The sequence below is a fragment of the Pecten maximus genome, chromosome 16 (assembly GCF_902652985.1).
Source record: "Pecten maximus chromosome 16, xPecMax1.1, whole genome shotgun sequence".
NCBI lineage: Eukaryota > Metazoa > Mollusca > Bivalvia > Pectinida > Pectinidae > Pecten > Pecten maximus.
In genome coordinates this window covers 34,173,757-34,191,661 of record NC_047030.1, presented here as the reverse complement: position 1 = coordinate 34,191,661, position 17,905 = coordinate 34,173,757, and the positions used below count along the sequence as shown (strand labels likewise).

At 45.0% G+C, this 17,905-nt stretch overlaps 1 protein-coding gene across 1 annotated transcript in view; it reads right to left on the bottom strand.

The window, feature by feature from the left end:
- LOC117345005 (complement C3-like) overlaps positions 1-17,378 on the bottom strand; it is a 55,481-nt gene extending 38,103 nt beyond the window's left edge. Inside the window, 4 exon segments of the mRNA XM_033907925.1 lie at positions 699-769; positions 1,815-2,024; positions 3,334-3,497; positions 16,674-17,378. Of these exon segments, the coding sequence (XP_033763816.1) occupies positions 699-769; positions 1,815-2,024; positions 3,334-3,497; positions 16,674-16,729 (501 nt within the window). The 5' untranslated portion in view covers positions 16,730-17,378.
- Between the last annotated feature and the right edge of the window lie 527 nt (positions 17,379-17,905).

The window sequence follows — 17,905 nt, the reverse complement described above, 5'->3', positions numbered from 1 at the left end:
CCTACCTTAACGTCAATTGTAACTAGTGACGTGCCTACCTTAACGTCAACTGTAACTGGTGACGTGCCTACCTTAACGTCAACTGTAACTAGTGACGTGCCTACCTTTACGTCAACTGTAACTGGTGACGTGCCTACCTTAACGTCAACTGTAACTGGTGACGTGCCTACCTTAATGTCAACTGTAACTGGTGACGTGCCAACCTTTACGTCAACTGTAACTAGTGACGTGCCTACCTTTACGTCAACTGTAACTGGTGACGTGCCTACCTTAATGTCAACTGTAACTGGTGACGTGCCTACCTTAACGTCAACTGTAACTAGTGACGTGCCTACCTTAACGTCAAGTGTAACTGGTGACGTGCCTACCTTAACGTCAACTGTAACTGGTGACGTGCCTACCTTTACGTCAACTGTAACTGGTGACGTGCCTACCTTTACGTCAACTGTAACTAGTGACGTGCCTACCTTTACGTCAACTGTAACTGGTGACGTGCCTACCTTTACGTCAACTGTAACTGGTGACGTGCCTACCTTTACGTCAACCGTAACTGGTGACGTGCCTACCTTTACGTCAACTGTAACTGGTGACGTGCCTACCTTTACGTCAACTGTAACTGGTGACGTGCCTACCTTTACGTCAACTGTAACTGGTGACGTGTCTACCTTTACGTCAACTGTAACTGGTGACGTGCCTACCTTAACGTCAACTGTAACTGGTGAGGCTGTTGGTTTCCTTTCCTCGTCTAATGTAATAACCCGTATTTTTACTGAAATATAAACACGTCACAGGCAAGATTATTAAATGTTATGAAGTAAACAATTCCACAAACAAACTTTGGAGGTGAAGTGGAATTTTAAACACATCTATTTTCTTTTTGAAGAAGACCCAATTACATTGACATAAGTCAAAATGTTTAAGAATAGCATGGATGTGAACAACGTCACAGAATATAAGTAATTAAAGGTGAGTTGTTGCTGTAACCAAACTTTAGCTTTAACCAAACTGTAGCTTTAACCAAACTGAAGCTGTAACCAAACTGTAGCTGTATCCAAACTGTAGCTTTAACCAAACTGTAGCTGTAACCAAACTGTAGCTGTAACCAAACTGTAGCTTTAACCAAACTGTAGCTTTAACCAAACTGTAGCTTTAACCAAAATGTAGCTTTAACAAAACTGTAGCTTTAACAAAACTGTAGCTGTAACCAAACTGTAGCTTTAACCAAACTGTAGCTTTAACCAAAATGTAGGTTTAACCATACTCTAGCTTTAACCATACTCTAGCTTTAACCAAACTGTAGCTGTAACCAAACTGTAGCTGTAACCAAACTGTAGCTTTAACGAAACTGTAGCTTGAAACCAAACTATGACTGAAACCAAAGAGTGGCTGTAACCAATCTGTTGCTGTAACCAAACTTAAGCTGTAACCAAACTTTAGCTGTAACCAAAATATTGCTGTAACCTAACTTTAGCTGACCAAACTGTGGGTGTTTCCAAACTGGAGCTGTAACCAAAGTTACCAATCATGTAGACAAGTTGATCGCTCCAAGCCAACATAAACTATTGGTTCTTTCAAAATCAATTCGGTCACGCCTATTGTTTTACCTATGTCGAATACCTATTCTCCTATGTTACCAAAATCAGTGTTAATATCAATGTGCTAAATATCCAATACTATAATAAATAGATTCTTTGGTCAGACTCACTTAAATAGCTTATGCTTATTTGCTATAAATTCTATGCATTATTTCGAATTGTCTTTCTATTCAACTGCAATTTTATCCAACAACAACACAATATTTTGTCTCTTCCTACCTTCTTGGTGAGGGGTATAGATGGGTTTGTCCGTCTGTACAAACACAAATCCAGTGTTCCGTTCCATTAATATCATGGTTTCGTTCACAAAAGACAGACGCGGATCGTCCGAGCGTGCTACGAGATACACATAACTCTGTATGTCGGGGATATCCTCCTCGTCCGGCAGATCGGACGGCCTCACGTGCACACGCGCTTTTGCCGTATGTCCTAAACAGTTAAAAAGTTAAGAGAGTCAAAATTAAAAATACGCTACAAAAACCACTTTCAGAAAGCAATCGAATACCTACAGATAATGGCGTTGATTAACTCGAAATATACGTAAAAGAAACAGAAATAATTTCTTTTCAAAAAGCGTTAAAAAAAGCATTACCGCCCAGAGTTAAGTTAAACGGTATTCATTCAAACCTTCACAACTAGCATCACCATTTAGTCGGCAGGGACCAAACCTTATAGATGAACATTGTTGATATGCTCCATATTCCATTGTCATTAACCAAGTTTCTAATTTTGAGAATGTGACCTACCCTGGGTTTGACCTAGATTTGTATGGTGAGTGTCGTCGTGACCTAGATTTGTATGGCGGGTGTCGTAGTGACCTAGATTTGTATGGTGGGTGTCGTGGTGACCTAGATTTGTATGGCAGGTGTCGTCGTGACCTAGATTTGTATGGTGGGTGTCGTGGTGACTTAGATTGGTATGGCGGGTGTCGTCGTGACCTAGATTTGTATGGCGGGTGTCGTCGTGACCTAGATTTGTATGGCGGGTGTCGTCGTGACCTAGATTTGTATGGCGGGTGTCGTCGTGACCTAGATTTGTATGACGGGTGTTGTCGTCACTTAGATTTGTATGGCGGGTGTCGTCGTGACATAGATTTATATAGTGGGTGTCGTCGTGACCTAGATTGGTATGGCGGGTGTCGTCGTGACCTACATTTGTATGACGGGTGTCGTTGATGAAGCAGAAGACGCTTATGCTCGCGGAACACCTGGTCTTATTCTCTTCCTATCATCAAGAGTCTCCAAACAAATTTATATTTGTGCTGCGATATTCTGTCCTCGTTTTATCCATTTAGAGTTATAATTACGGGTTTTGTTTTAATTTTGGTAACCTCCTTCGTTTATATAATTCAATGAATATATTCTTATAAAAATGTTAAAGCTAATATCAAATCATTCTGTATCTATGAGCGAAGGAAATCGTAACAAAGATCAGTCGCAGATTTCAGTTTTCTCTTATTTTCAGGAAAACGAAATCATAACTCATTGACTAACTTATTAATTACTAAAATCGAGTAAATGAGACCAAACTATTAACTTATTATGTACTATGGAACTAGATCCAGCTGTCCCAGAAGGGCTAGCGTCTTCAGCGTCATCGACGGTGATATGCACCATCATGTAATCTTGAAATAAATCTGCAGGAAATCAGTTTCGTGGTAAATTATCATAACGCATACTTAAACAATTATCAATCACCAGTCTTGTTAATCAGACTAATTAATAAAATAAAAACGTACCTTGTGATGCTATAACAGAAGTTTGTGAGAAAATGCGCGTTCTATTTGGGTAGTCATGCAGATAGATCTGAACCGTGACGTCACTGATACCGAACACATTTACCGCCACCGTCTCTATGGAATTGAAACGTAGAACACTGGGACTGGTGATGAAATACACAGGTCTGAAAGACAACAACAAAATATCATTACATCAACAATATTTGAGAAAATGTGACGGGAATAAAATTAGATTTGAGGTTAAAAGAAATGTTTAAGCACCTCCAATGACGCATAAATGCCTTAGAATTTTATGAAGCATTTTTACAAGAAAACAAATGGTACATTGTACGTGCATGTTCAATTTAAATCTGCATTAAGGATGAATAGTTCGGACTCCTACTTATTTTTATTAACTTAAATATTTTTACTTCATTTTTTTTCCCAGAATGAGAATAATATCAGTAATATTACACCAAGTGTATATATTGTATTATGCTGTCACTGTGAATACGGCCTCGACTCTTGTTCTCTGGGACTTATCCGGAAAACATTATTGTTACAGATATCTGTTTTCTCTCAAGTACGACAACTCTTACAGTTATTGTCCAAAATCAGGTAAGGTGAATTTGATTACTTATTGTATTTATATAAAAGGTCGGATTGAATTACAAAAATAATTTATTGTTACAGAATGATAATTTCGAATGTCGAATACTCTCATAAAACATCAAGCTAGAGACAAGTGTTTTCCATCTCGACACAATTTTGTATTTTACATTCTGCGAATCGTCACTATCAGCGGTGATCAACCTGTATACATGTATGTGTATTAAAATGACCAAGAATTGTGCAGTGAACAAAAGGGGAATTAGAGAAGGTATCTTTAAGGAGATTCCAATAATAGATACAGTAAAAACTACGTCATAAAGCCGTTTGTTCTTCACATAGTGATGCTAGCGGAGACAAAGGGAAGTAACTCCCACAGAAAATACACGGCACACGAGCACGTAGTTCAGAGAAGAATTCCTCTGTACCATAAAGGCATTTTGTTCATTAAGACGTTATCGGTGATAAGAATCATGCAAAAGTGTTCCCGAAATGTCATTAACATCTCGGCAGATGAAACAACACAGTTTGAATTAACATGATCTAATGAACATAAATTCAATGGAGTAGAACCAAAAGCTACATGCATTCTTCCGAGATCACAAAATACAATAAACACAGCTGCCATGTAATAAACAATGATATGTCTGACAGGAATAAAAAGGAACTGATTAGGTCAATAGAAGGGTGGGAAATGTTGGTATTATTTGTCTACTGGTTTGTGTGTGTGTTGTGATTTACGGAGTTAAACGTCCTCGCAATAGTCTGGGTGATACGAGGACAGCCGTTATTGGGACAAAAATTACAATATAGGGGGATGGGTGATTTCGAGGACACCTACAGCCAGGATTATATCAAGATATGTGTCTTCGAGTACATCAACTTTCAGGGTCATAAGGACGGGTGTCTAGGGGAACATTAACAGTAAAGGTCAAATAATGAAGAATGTTTATGGGAACATCAACAGCCAGGGTCATATAAGGACGGGTGTCTAGGGGTTCATTAAATGCCAGGGTCAAATAAGGACGGGTGTCTAGGGGTTCATTAAATGTCAGGGTCAAATAAGGACGGGTGTCTAGGGGTTCATTAAATGTCAGGGTCAAATAAGGACGGGTGTCTAGGGGTTCATTAAATGTCAGGGTCATATAAGGACGGGTGTCTAGGGTTTTTTATAAATTCGGGTCTTAAAGGCGGGGTCTAAGGGGTTTTTTAATTAGGGTTAAAAGGAGGGGGGGGGGTCTAGGGGGTTTATTAAATTAGGGGTTATAAGGGGTGGGCAAGGTCATTAAATCAGTTTATTAGGAGGGTGTTAGGGGTTATTAAATTTTAAGGTCAAAAAGGAGGGTTAAGGGGGACCAAAAGTTTAATCTAAAAAGGGGTGAGGGGTGAAAAAAAAGCCAAAGTAAAAGGAATGTCAGGGTTTAAAAGAGGGGAAAAAGGACATTGTTAAAATTAACAGAGGGGAAGAGAGGGTGCTAGGGTAATCCATCCTGTTTTTTAGGACGGGTTCTGGGTACATCAACATCGGGCAATAGGACGGGTTTTTTGGGGGCATAAAGCCGGGCAATAGACGGTGTCTAGGGGTTTAAAAAACCGGGGCTTAAGGACGGGTGTCTGGGCTAAAGCAGTTAATAAGGACGGGGGTCCCAAGGGAAATAACAAGAGGGTCATATAAGGAAATTTCTTTGGACTCAAAAAACCCGTTTATATAAGGGCGGTGTCTAGGGTACATCAACATCAGTTTAGGACGGGTGTCCCGGGGGACCACATTGCCATATAAGGACGGGGGGGTTGGGGGTACACCCATCGGTCATATAAGACGGGTTCTAGGGGGCCCAACGCATGGCATATAAGGACGGGTTTCTAAGGGTACTCAACGCGGGGCTATAAGACGGGGTCTTGGGGTCATCAACCCCGGGTCCCTAAAGGGAATGTCTAAAGGGCCCCAAAAGGGTTTTATATAAGGACGGTGCTGGGTCATACATTTAGGTCAATAGGGCGGTTCAGGGGGACATAAAACCCAGGGTCATTAAAGGGCGGGGGTCTAGGGGGCTAACATCAGGTCATATAAGGCGGGGGTCTAGGGGGCATAACCCAAAAGGGGCATATAAGACGGTGTTTAAAGGAAAATCAACGCCCGGTCAAAAAGGACGGGGGTCTAGGGGTACATCAACAGTCAGGGTCATATAAGGACGGGTGTCTAGGGGTACATCAACAGTCAGGGTCATATAAGGACGGGTGTCTAGGGGTACATCAACAGTCCAGGGTCATATAAGGACGGGTGTCTAGGGGTACATCAACAGTCAGGGTCATATAAGGACGGGTGTCTAGGGGTACATCAACAGTCCAGGGTCATATAAGGACGGGTGTCTAGGGGTACATCAACAGTCAGGGTCATATAAGGACGGGTGTCTAGGGGTACATCAACAGTCAGGGTCATATAAGGACGGGTGTCTAGGGGACATCAACAGTCAGGGTCATATAAGGACGGGTGTCTAGGGGTACATCAACAGTCAGGGTCATATAAGGACGGGTGTCTAGGGGTACATCAACAGTCAGGGTCATATAAGGACTGGTGTCTAGGGGACATCAACAGCCAGGGTCATATAAGGACGGGTGTCTAGGGGTACATCAACAGTCAGGGTCATATAAGGACGGGTGTCTAGGGGTACATCAACAGTCAAGGTCATATAAGGACTGGTGTCTAGGGGACATCAACAGCCAGGGTCATATAAGGACGGGTGTCTAGGGGTACATCAACAGTCAAGGTCATATAAGGACGGGTGTCTAGGGGTACATCAACAGTCTAGGTCATATAAGGTCGGGTGTCTAGGGGTACATCAACAGTCAGGGTCATATAAGGACGGGTGTCTAGGGGTACATCAACAGTCAGGGTCATATAAGGACGGGTGTCTAGGGGTACATCAACAGTCAGGTCATATAAGGACTGGTGTCTAGAGGGACATCAACAGTCAGGGTCATATAAGGACTGGTGTCTAGGGGACATCAACAGTCAGGGTCATATAAGGACGGGTGTCTAGGGGTACATCAACAGTCAGGGTCATATAAGGACGGGTGTCTAGGGTACATCAACAGTCAAGGGTCATATAAGGACGGGTTGTCTAGGGGTACATCAACAGTCAGGGTCATATAAGGACGGGTGTCTAGGGTACATCAACAGCCATGGGTCATATAAGGACGGGTGTCTAGGTGGTACATCAACAGTCAAGGGTCATATAAGGACGGGTGTCTAGGGGTACATCACAGCAGGTCAATAAGGACGGTGTCTAGGGGTACATCACAGTCAGGGTCAAAAAGACTTTTTCTGGGAACAAAGCAGGGTCCCAAAAAGAGGGTTTTTGGGTACATTAACACCGGGCAATAAGGGGGTTCTAGGGGAACTTTAAATTTTCTTAAACGGGGGGGCTAGGGGGGCCAAAAAGCCCCGGGGATATAAAACGGGTCTAGGGAATCAAATCTAATCATATAAGGTCGGTTCGGGAAAATCAAAAGCCAGGGTCATATAAGCGGTGTCTTGGGGTACATCAACAGTCAGGTCATATAGGCGGGGGTCTGGGGAAACTCGGGCATATGGCGTGTTTAGGGGCATAAACCGGGTTAAAAAAGGGCGGGGTTTTTAGGGGAAATTAAAAGTCAGGGGCAAAAGGCGGGTGAGGGGTACATCAACAGTCAAGGGTCATATTAGGACGCGTGTCTAAGGGTACATAGACAGTCAGGGTCATATAAGGACGGGTGTCTAAGGGAATAAATTAAGTCCCATGGGGGGTCGGGCTTAACGGGTCATATAAGGACGGGTGTCTGGGACATAACAGCCAAAGGGCTATAAAGGGGGTTGGGTCAAATTTAGGGAAAAAGGGGTTTAAGGGGAAAATCAACAGCCCGGTTTTTTTTAGGACGGGGGTTTTAGGGAACCCAAAACCCGTTTAAGAGGGGGGTTTGGGGCCATCAACTCCGGGGCCTATAAGGGGCTGGGGACTGCCCCTTTTTAAGGGCGGGTGTCTAGGGGGTTTAAAAGGTTAAAGGGGGGGGGAAAAAAAAAGGGCAATTAAAAACGGTGTCTAGGGGCATTTAATTTGGGAATAAGACGAATGTCAGGGGGCATTAAAGCCGGTCATATAAGGATGGGGGTCTAGGGGTTTTTTAATACAAGGGATTTACCGGGCAGGGGAAAAGACGTCGGGGCTTAAAAGGGGGTTTTGGGGTAGGGGAAAATTAACGTTTTTTAATAGGCGGGGCTAGGGGTACAAACAGCCGGGGATTAAAGGGGGCTAGGGGCAAAACGGGGCATATAAGGGCGGGGGTCTAGGGGACATCAAAAAGCCCAAGGGCATATAAAGGGGGGTGTGGGGCTCAACAGCCCGGGGCATAAAGGGCGTTCTAAGGGTTTTTTTTCCCGGCAATAAGGGGTTTTAGGCTCAACAGCCATTTAAATTAGAGGGTGTCGGGACAAAAATCCGTTTATAGAGGCGGGTTTTAGGGGCTACTTGGGGGGCATTAAAAAACGGGTTAAGGGAAACCAAAGGGGTTTTAAAAAGGGTTTTAAGGGCCCTCAGGCCAAAAAGGACGGGTGTCTAGGGGCATAAAAGGGGAAAAAAAGGGGGGGATCACATTTTAAAAAAAGGGGTCAGGGGACAAACACCCGGGGTTTTAAACGGGGTTTTGGTATCAACGCCAGGTTTTTATAGGCGGTGTCTAGGGTACATCAACAGTCTTTTTTTTTAAAAACGGGGCTAGGGCCAAAAACCCGGTCTATAGGACTTCTTTGGGGGCCCCGTTTAAAAAGGGGGGGGAAAACCAAATCGGGGATAATTTTCGGGTGTCAAAGGCAAAGCCAGGGGCAAAAAGGGGGGGTTTTAAAGGGAAAACTTCAAGTTTTTTAAAGGGGGGGTTTTGGGGGCTCACTCAGGGGTTTTGGGCGGGGGGTTTTAGGGGGACACCCAAAAGTCGGATAAGGCGGGGGTCTAAGGGTACCAAGTCGGGCTAAAGGACGGGTGTCTAGGGGACATCAACACCCGGGAAAAAGGACGGGGTCTAGGGGAAAATAACCCGGGGTTTAAGGCGGGGTCTAGGGGGCAATAAAAAGTCCCAAAGGGCAATAAGGCGGGTTTTGGGACCAAAGCCCCCGGGGAATAAAAACGGGGGGGTTTTGGACTCAAGGGCCCCCCCCCCTTTTAAGGGGGTTTTTTTGGGGGACTCACCGTCAGGGGGATATAGGGGTTCCCAGGGGGGAACAACCCCGGGAAAAAACGGTTCTAGGGTACATTAACAGTCAGGTCTTTAAGGGGGGGGTTTGGGGAAACAACAGCCCCGGGCATATAGGCGGGTGTCTAGGGGGACAAACCCCGGTCTTTTAGGACGGGGGGGGGTACCCAACACAGGGGCAAAAGGCGGGTTTTTTTGGGGGAATAACATCAGGTCTTTTTTGGGGGGGAGGTCATAAAAATTCTAGGTTAAAAAGGGCGGGGGTTTAGGGCCAAAACTAGGAAAGGGGGTCAGGGGTACATCAACAGCCAAGTCATAAAAAGGGGAGATTAAACCCGGGTCATATAAGGGGGTTTTTGGGGAATCAACAGTCAAGGTCATAAAACGGTTTTCGGGGTACATCGCGTCAGGGTCATATAAGGGCGGGTGTCTGGGGGTTTCATCAACACAAACAAAAAAGGCGGGGTCTAGGGACTTAAAATCTAGGGCATATAAGGTCGGGGGTCCAGGGGGACAAACAGCCAGGTCATTAAGGAGGGTGTCTGGGACATCAAAAGCAAGGGCATATAAGGACGGTTTGGGGGTAGGGGGTTTAAGGCTTTGGGGGGTTCAGGGTCATAAAGCGTTTTTAAAAGGGGGGCCAGGGGCATTAAAGTTTCTAGGTCAATAAGTCGGTTTTAGGGGGTTTCCTGGGTCAATAAACGGGTTTAGGAAAAAAAGGGGGGGGGTAAAGGACAGGGGGTTTTAGGGGATTAAAAGGGGGGGGATATAAGGGGGGGTGTCTAGGGGTTTACCCGTCATATAAAGGACGGGTGTCTAGGGGAACACAACAGTCTAGGTCTAAAGGCGGGGGTCTAGGGGAATCACGCCGGGTTTTTAAAGGGCGGGTGGGTTTGGGGACATCACACCCGGTCAATTTAAGGTTTTTTGGGTTAAACAAAGGGGCAAAAAGGACGGGGTCAGGGAAAAAAAAGGGAATAAGGGGTGTTGGGGTAACAGCCGGGGCAAAAAGGGGGTGTCTAGGGGACATCAAAAGCCGGGCAATTTAAAGGGCGGTGCGGGAAATCAACGCCCGGGGCTTAAAAGGGGGGGCGGGGGCCCCGTCGGGGCATATAAAGGGGGGGTGCTAGGGGAAAAATGGATAAAGGGGTGTCTGGGAAACAACAAGGAGGGCCTAAAGGCGGGGTTAGGGGTCATAAAGCCCGGGGGAAAAGGAGGGTGTTAGGGGGAAAAAACCCAAACCGGGGGAAAATTTGGACGGGGGTCTAGGGGTCTTAAAGTCAGGGGTTTAGGGGGTGTCTAAATTAAAATGTATTAAGGACGGGGTTTTAGGGGGGACAAAACAGGCTTTAAGGGCGGGGGCTAGGGGTCAAAAGCCCGGGGCATATAAAGGGCGCGCAAAAGGGGGGGGATAAAGTCAGGGTCAATAAACATTGTAAAGGAAAACTTCAAAGGGTTTTTTAAGGCGGGGTTGGGGGTAATTTCATAAAAATTTTTAAGGCGGGTGTCTAGGGCCTAATCGGTCTAAAAGGGGGGTAAGGGGCATGCTATAAAAGGGGGGGTTTATTAAAGTCAGGGGCATTAAAGGGCGGGTTCTAGGGGTTTAAAAGCCCGGGGCATATAAAAGGGGGGTTTTTTGGGCCCCTCAACACCGGGTCATATAAGGGCGTGTCTAGGGGTTCATTAAGCCAGGGTCCCAAAAAAGGACGATTTTAGGGCTTTAAAACCGGTTTATAGAAAGGGGGGGGATTCCAAAGCCTTTTATAGGGAAAATTCTGGGGGCATCAAATCCTGGGTTTTAAGGCGGGGTTTTAAAGGGGAATAAACCTCTGGGAAAAAAAGGGTTTTGGGGGGTTTTAAAAGGGGGATAAGGCGGTGTCAGGGGTACATCAACACCGGGTTTTAAGGACGGGTTCTAGGGGAAAAAACCAGGGATATAAAGGGCGGGGTTTTAAGGGACAACACAGCCCGGGTTTTTATAACGGGTTTGGGGGGATCAAAAGCAGGTTTATATAAGACGGTGTCTGGGACATCAACGCCAGGTCATATAAAGGGGTTTTGGGGTCACCAGGTTTTTTAAAAAGGGGTTTCTAGGGGTCTCAACGTCAGGGGCTTAAGACGGTGTCTAAGGGTCATAAAAAGGTCATATAGCGGGGGTCTAGGGTACATCAAAACCCGGGGCTAAGGGGGGTGTCTAGGGTCACACGTCAAGGTCTTAAGGACGGGGTCTAGGGGAAACCCAATCAAGGTCATATCAGGTGGGTCCGGGAAAACCTAATTTTTTTGGGGGGTGGGAAAAAAAACCCGGGGGGGGTGTCGGGGGGGGATCAACATCAAGGTCATATAAGGGCGGATGTCTAGGGGGAAAATAAAAAGCCAGGGGCATATAAGGACGGGTTTGGGGTAAACAAACCCGCAGGTCTATAAGGAGGGGGTCTGGGGAATAAAAACCGGTTTAAGGACTTTCGGGGCATAAAGTTTTCTTGGGGTTTCATGGGGCAACGTCAAGGGTTTTAAAGGGCGGGGGTTTGGGGTAAATCAACACCGGGGCAAATAACGGGTTAAACATTAAAAAATTTTAAGGGGGGGTCTAGGGTACATCAAAAGAAGGGGCAAAACGGGTGTCTAGGGGAAAATCAACCCAGGGTTTTAAGACGGGTTTAGGGGTACATAAAGGCCGGGTCAATTTGGGCGGGTTTAGGGGGCCCCCCTTTAAAAGGGGGGTCTTTGGGCCCCCCTAAGGGCAATTTAAAGGGCGGTTTTCGGGGGGAATCACAGCCGGGTTTAAAAAGGGGGTTTTGGGCCCCACGGGTAAAAGGGGGGGTAAACACAACCAAAATAAAGGACGGGGGTCTGGGAAAAAAGTTTAGGAAAGGGGGGGCAGGTATCAAGCCCGGGTAAAACGGGGGCAGGGTCATAAAGCGGGGGGTTTGGGGGTTTTAGGGTCATCAACGGGGGTATAAAACCCGGGTACTCAAAAGGGTCTAAAAAACTTTTTGGGGTACATGACGTCGGGTATTAAAGCGGGTTTAGGGGGTTGGGTTTTAAAAAAAAGCTAGGGTATTCTTGGGCTTAAAGGGGGGGTTGGGGGTTTCCCGCAATCAAAGGAAGGGGGTTTAAGGGACTCCCTCAGGGTCATAAAGGCAGGCTAAGGGACTCAAAGTCAAAGGTTTATAAGGGCGGGGGTCTAGGGGTTTTTAAAGCAGGGTTTTAGGACGGGTTCTAGGGCCAAAAAACCCCTTTAAAAAGGACGTTTTCGGGTTCATTAAATTTGGGGCAAATACGGGTTTAGGAAAAATCAAAAACAGGTTTTTTTTAGGACGGGGGTCTAGGGGTTTAAACCTGGTTTTTTTTAGGAGGGTGTCTAGGGGGACATCAACGTCGGGGCATTAAAAAAACGGGTGTCTAAAGGGGAAAAACGTCAGGGTAAAGGACGGGTTTTTTAAATTTGGGGCATAAGGGCGGGTGCTAAGGGACAAATGGTCTAAAGGACGGGTCTAGGGGGCATTAAGTCAGGGTCAAATTGGGCGTGTTAGGGGGCATTTAAGTCAGGGGCAAATAAGGGCGGTTTTGGGGTTTTAAATGTGGGCATAAGGACGGGGTTTTTGGGGGGAAATCAAATCAGGTAGGTTTTTTAAGGGGGTTTTTTAAAAAATGGGGCATATAAGGACGGTGTTAAGGTACATAAAAGGGGGCATAAAGGACGGGGGTTAGGGTTTTAAAACAGGGGCATAAAGGGGGGTTTTTTCAGGGCATAAGCCGGGTTTTCGGAAAACCCCAAAAAAAAAAATTTTTTTAAGGGTTTGGGTTTACCTCCGGTTTTGGGGGTTCCTAAAAAAGGGGGGGGTTTTGGGGAGGAGGGCAAACCCTTAAAAAGGGGTTTGGAAAATCAACGCGGTTATATAGACGGGTTTGGGGTCCAAAGTCAGTTTTTTAGGGCGGGTTCTAGGGGTACATCAACCTTGGCATATAAGACGGGTGTTGGGACATCCCGCGGTTTTTTAAGGGGCAGGGTAAACAACCCAGGGTTATAAAGGGCGGGTCTGGGGAAAAAAAAAGGGGTCGGGTTTTTGGGTCTAATTTGGGGGGAGGGTTTTCAAAAACCCGGTTAAAAGGGTTTAGGGGAAACACGTCAAGTTTTTTTTAAAATTTTAGTGGCTAAACGGGGTTTGGGGTTGGGGGGAATAAAATGTAGTTTTTAAAGGAGGGTGCTAGGGTTCATTTTTAAAAAAAAAGGGGGGGGAAAAAAATTTAGGCGGGTGTCTAAAGGGGGACATCACGGTCAAGTTTTTTAAGGGCGGGTTCTAGGGGAAAACCCCAGGGGATATAAGGCGGGGGTTTAATCAAGTCAAGGTCTATAGGGCGGGTTAGGGGTCAAAAAGGGTTTTAAAGGGGGGGGTAAAAAAGAAAAGGGGGAATGGGGGGGGCAAGGTCACAAAGAAGGGGAAGGGGGGGGGAAATGAGGGCAATGGAGGGTTTTTTAATTTTAAGGCCCAAAAAGGACGGTTCTAGGGGCTAAAGGGGCATATAAGACGGTGTCTAGGGGCATCCCTAAAAGGGGGGGTTTTTAAAAAAAAGTAATTAAAAAAGGTTTTAAATAAAAATTAAAGGCGGGGGTTTTTTCAAACCCCTTATGGGGTTTTAAAACAAAGGGAAATTAAAAGGGGGGGTTTAAAGTCACCCAAAAGGGGGGGGGGGTCAAAACAGGGGAAAAAGGCGGGGTCTGGGGACATCAAAACCCGGTTAAAGAGGGTTCAGGGGACATCAACGCAGGTCTAAGGCGGGGGTTGGGGAAAACAACACCAGGTTTAAAGGGGTTAGGGGAAAACAAAAATTTAAAGGCGGGTTTGGGGGCACCAGGGAAAAAGGGGGGTTTAAAAACCGTTAATTAAAGGGGGGGTAAATTAACACAAAAAGGGGGTTTTTGGGGTTTTGGGGAAAAAGCCCCGGGAAAAAAACGGGGGGGGGGGAAAAACACCGGTAATAGGAGGGTTTTTAGGGGTCCCAAAAATCAGGTCATTAAGGGGGGTTAGGGGTTAAAAACCATAAGGACGGGTTTAGGGGAAAAAAACCCGGTCTATAAGGGGGTTTTTGGGGCACACACCCGGTCAAAAGGACGGGGGGCTGGGGGCATCAACCCCGGGAAAAGGGGTTTAGGGGTTCCCTTGGGGAGGGGGTTAGGGCATGTGGGGGTTTTGGGGGGGTTAGGGGGAAATTTAAATCAAAGGGCTTTTAGGGACGGCAGGGTCATTGGCGGGGAAAAAAAGGGGGGGCTAAGGGTTTCCCCCAAGGGGCAAAGGACGGTTCTGGGGTAAACAAAAGCCCGGTATTAAGGGCGGGTGTCAAGGGTAAAAAGTCATCAAAAACGGGTTTGGCTTTAAAGCCCGGGAAAAAAGGGCGGGTGTCGGGCATAAATAGGGGGATAAGGACGGTGGTGGGGTAAAACATTTTAAAGGGGTTTGGTACATAACAGTAGGCTAAAGGGGGGGTTTGGGCACAACGCGGGGATATAAGGGGTGTTGGGGGGTAATCAGGGGGAAAAAAAGGGCTTTGGGTCATCAACCCCGGTCAAAAAGACGGGTTCTAGGGGTTCATTAAAGTTAAAATTGGGTGTAGGGAAAACAGGGAAAAAGGGGGGGGGGAAAAAAAGCAGGGAAAAGGAGTGAAAAGGGGGCCAAAAAAAGGGAAAAACGGGTGGGGGGGTTCAAAATTCATCAATTAAACTTTTAAGGGGCTTTTAAACGGGCTATAAAACCCCCTTGGGTTCTTAAAAATTTTATAAAAAGGGTAAAGGGACCCCCAGCCCGGTTTAAAAAGGGGTTTTAGGGGTAACCCCCAGGGTAATTTAAAAAATTCGGGGTTTTAATTCAGGGGAAAAGGACGTTTTTAGGTTAAAATTTAGGGGGAAAAATAAGCTGTTTTAAAGGGGGGCCCAAAAAAACCCCCTAAAGGCGGGTTTTGGGGTTTTATGAATTAAGACGGGTTTAAAAAGGAATCCAAAGGTCAATAAAGGGGGTGCGGGTTTTTAACAGGGTCAAATAAGGGAAAAGCTGGGGTTAAAATTTTTAAAAGGGGAAAAAAACTAAAAAGGGAAAGGCTGAAAAGAATCAAAATTAAAGGGGGGGGGGGAAAGGGGGGGACAAAACAGGTAATGGACGGGGGTTTAAAAAAAAAAAAGGGGGGGAAAAAAAACGGGGAAGGGACCAAAAAAAGGGGGGAAAAGGGTGCAGGGGAAAAAGTAGGGGGAAAAAAGGGAGGGGGGGGAAAAAAAGAAAGGGACGGGGCGGTTCATAAAAAGGGGGGATAAAGGGGGGGTGAAAAGGGGGCAAACACGGGGAAAAGACGGGGTTTAAACCCCGGGGATTAAGGGGGGTTTTTCCCCCCAAATTTGGGAAAAAAGAGGGTTTAAAGGGGGGCCCCTGCAGGGAAAAGGGAAGTTAGGGGGCATAAAGGGGTTTAGGGCTTAGGGAAATTAAACCCCCGGGAAAGCGGGGGTTTAAAAGGGCCTGGGCTAAGGGAAAGGGGTCGGGGAAATCAAAAAGGGAAAAGGGCGGGTGTTAGGGTTAAAAAATTGGGGAAAAAAGGGTGTTAAATACATCAAAAGTCAGGTCAAAAGGGGGGGTTTGGGGTTTTTTTCGGGTCAATAAGGACGGGTTTAGGGTTCATAAAGGGGTCATTAAAAACGGGTGCGGGGCAAAACGGGCTTGGAGTTAAAAGGGGGGGCCCCTTAAAGGGGGTTTAAAGGGTTTTAAAAAAACATATAAGAGGTGAGGGTCTTAAAAGGTTTTAAGGGGGGGGTTTAGGGGGCAAAAAAAGGGGGTTAAAGGGTTTAAAATTCATTTAAAACTTTTTTGTTTAGGGGAATCAACAAGGGGGCTTGGGGTTTTTTTTCCCAAAACCACAAAATTTAAGGGCGGGGGGTTTTTAAAAAAAAGGGGCTTAAACTTCGGGACTCCATCCAATTATAAATTTTTTTGGGGGGGCCCCCACGGGCATAAAACTTTAGGGGAAAAAACCCCCGGGGGCATAAAAAAGGGGGGGTCTAGGGCTTTAACCAAGTTTTGGCGGGGTTTTGGGGGCCAAATCCCCTCAAAAAACGGGTTTAGGGTCAAAACCCCCCCCGGAAAGGGGGGGGAAACCCAAAACCCTTTTATTTAAAAAAAAAATGCTGGGGACACACGTCAGGATTGGGTTTTTCTAGGGGGGGCCCCAACGCTTCAAAAGGGGGGGGGGGAAAAAAAAAAAAAAACCCCCCGGCAAAAAAGCGGGTTTTGGGCCCTTTTCCCTTTAAAACGGGTTTTCAAAAGGGAAAACCCGGGGGAAAAGGGGTTTTTTTTAATAAAGCCGGGGAATTTTGGCGGTTTTTAGGGGAAAAAACCCGGGGTTTGGGGTTTTTAGGGGTTTAAAAATCTATTGGGGGGGGCCGGGGAAAAAAGTTTTTTTGAGAGAACCCCATTTATCATACTGAAATATGAATTCGTGCTAGATATTTATACTGATATCAAATAAATAATATTTGTTATACTTACTCGGCCACTCCTAGTCCGAAAAGTGTGAACACAACGTTCAGCAGAAATAACTCCATTGTTATCCTGAGGATTACAAGTGCAGTCGATCTGTGTATATTCACGTGTATATTCACAACAATTACACTACAAACACTAATTGTACAGATCTATCTGGTAATTTAATTAATAATATTCCTGGATATCACTTCATCACAAATCTTAAACTCGGAAGATATCCTCTGAAATCACAAGTTTTATATCCCAAATATTTTTTTCTGATATCACACATTCATAAAATCTTTATAGCAAGAAAAAATATTCCACTGATCACATAAACAAATAGCGTGGTGGCTGGCTATGATTTTCTCTTGTAACACCAGAGATATATTTTGGTCTTTCTAAAGTGTACGGCGCAATATTCCCAAACTCTGAAATAAACACGATTTCCTTATGACACGGTGTGGTCGACCATACTCCCCGACACTCAGTAATCAGTTTGCGTAAATAATCCCACGGACACGAACTCAACTGCTCCTCACTGTTTACTGCACTTAAAGGAACCACATCTTAATTGCAATTAGGGTCGACACAGCGATCACAGATTTTTGTTTGTCTGCATGTCGATTTCACCATCCCGAACTGTACCATCAGATCTTAAACTCCCAGCAGTATATACATCATACACAGACTTAGAAAATGAAAGTGTAGATTTTCACTCCCAGCCGTGAGATATTGCCCGATAGTGGTGCATCGCTGTTCATCCTCGCTACTTCAACTGCGTATGTCAAAATAGGGGGGATCTTTATATCAAGGGTTGATTTTTTTTTATTATTATTTATCTTGCACTTCCTTACTTTGGGCTGTATGTGTTTTTTTATGTTTGTTATTAATTTCAATTGTTTTTGTTATATGTTTTTGAGGATTGTTTTATTTTTTAATCGTTATCATTATTTTTTGCCGGGAGAGGGACCGGAATTTTTTTTTTTTTTTTTTTTTCATTTTTTATCTTCCTATTTTTATTATTATTTATTTATAGGTTAGGGGATTGCGGTAAACCATTTGGTGTAGAACTGTGTATATAAGTATACATTGTACATGTGGTACCTGGTTGGTTTGTAGCCTCTACAATCTACATGCTCCAATTTCAGTAATTTACTATGTATTCAATATCATACATCTGACAGGTAAAATAAACAAACACCACAGCTCCAGCGTTTGTTGAACTTATTTCTAACATTTTCTATGGTGCCTCA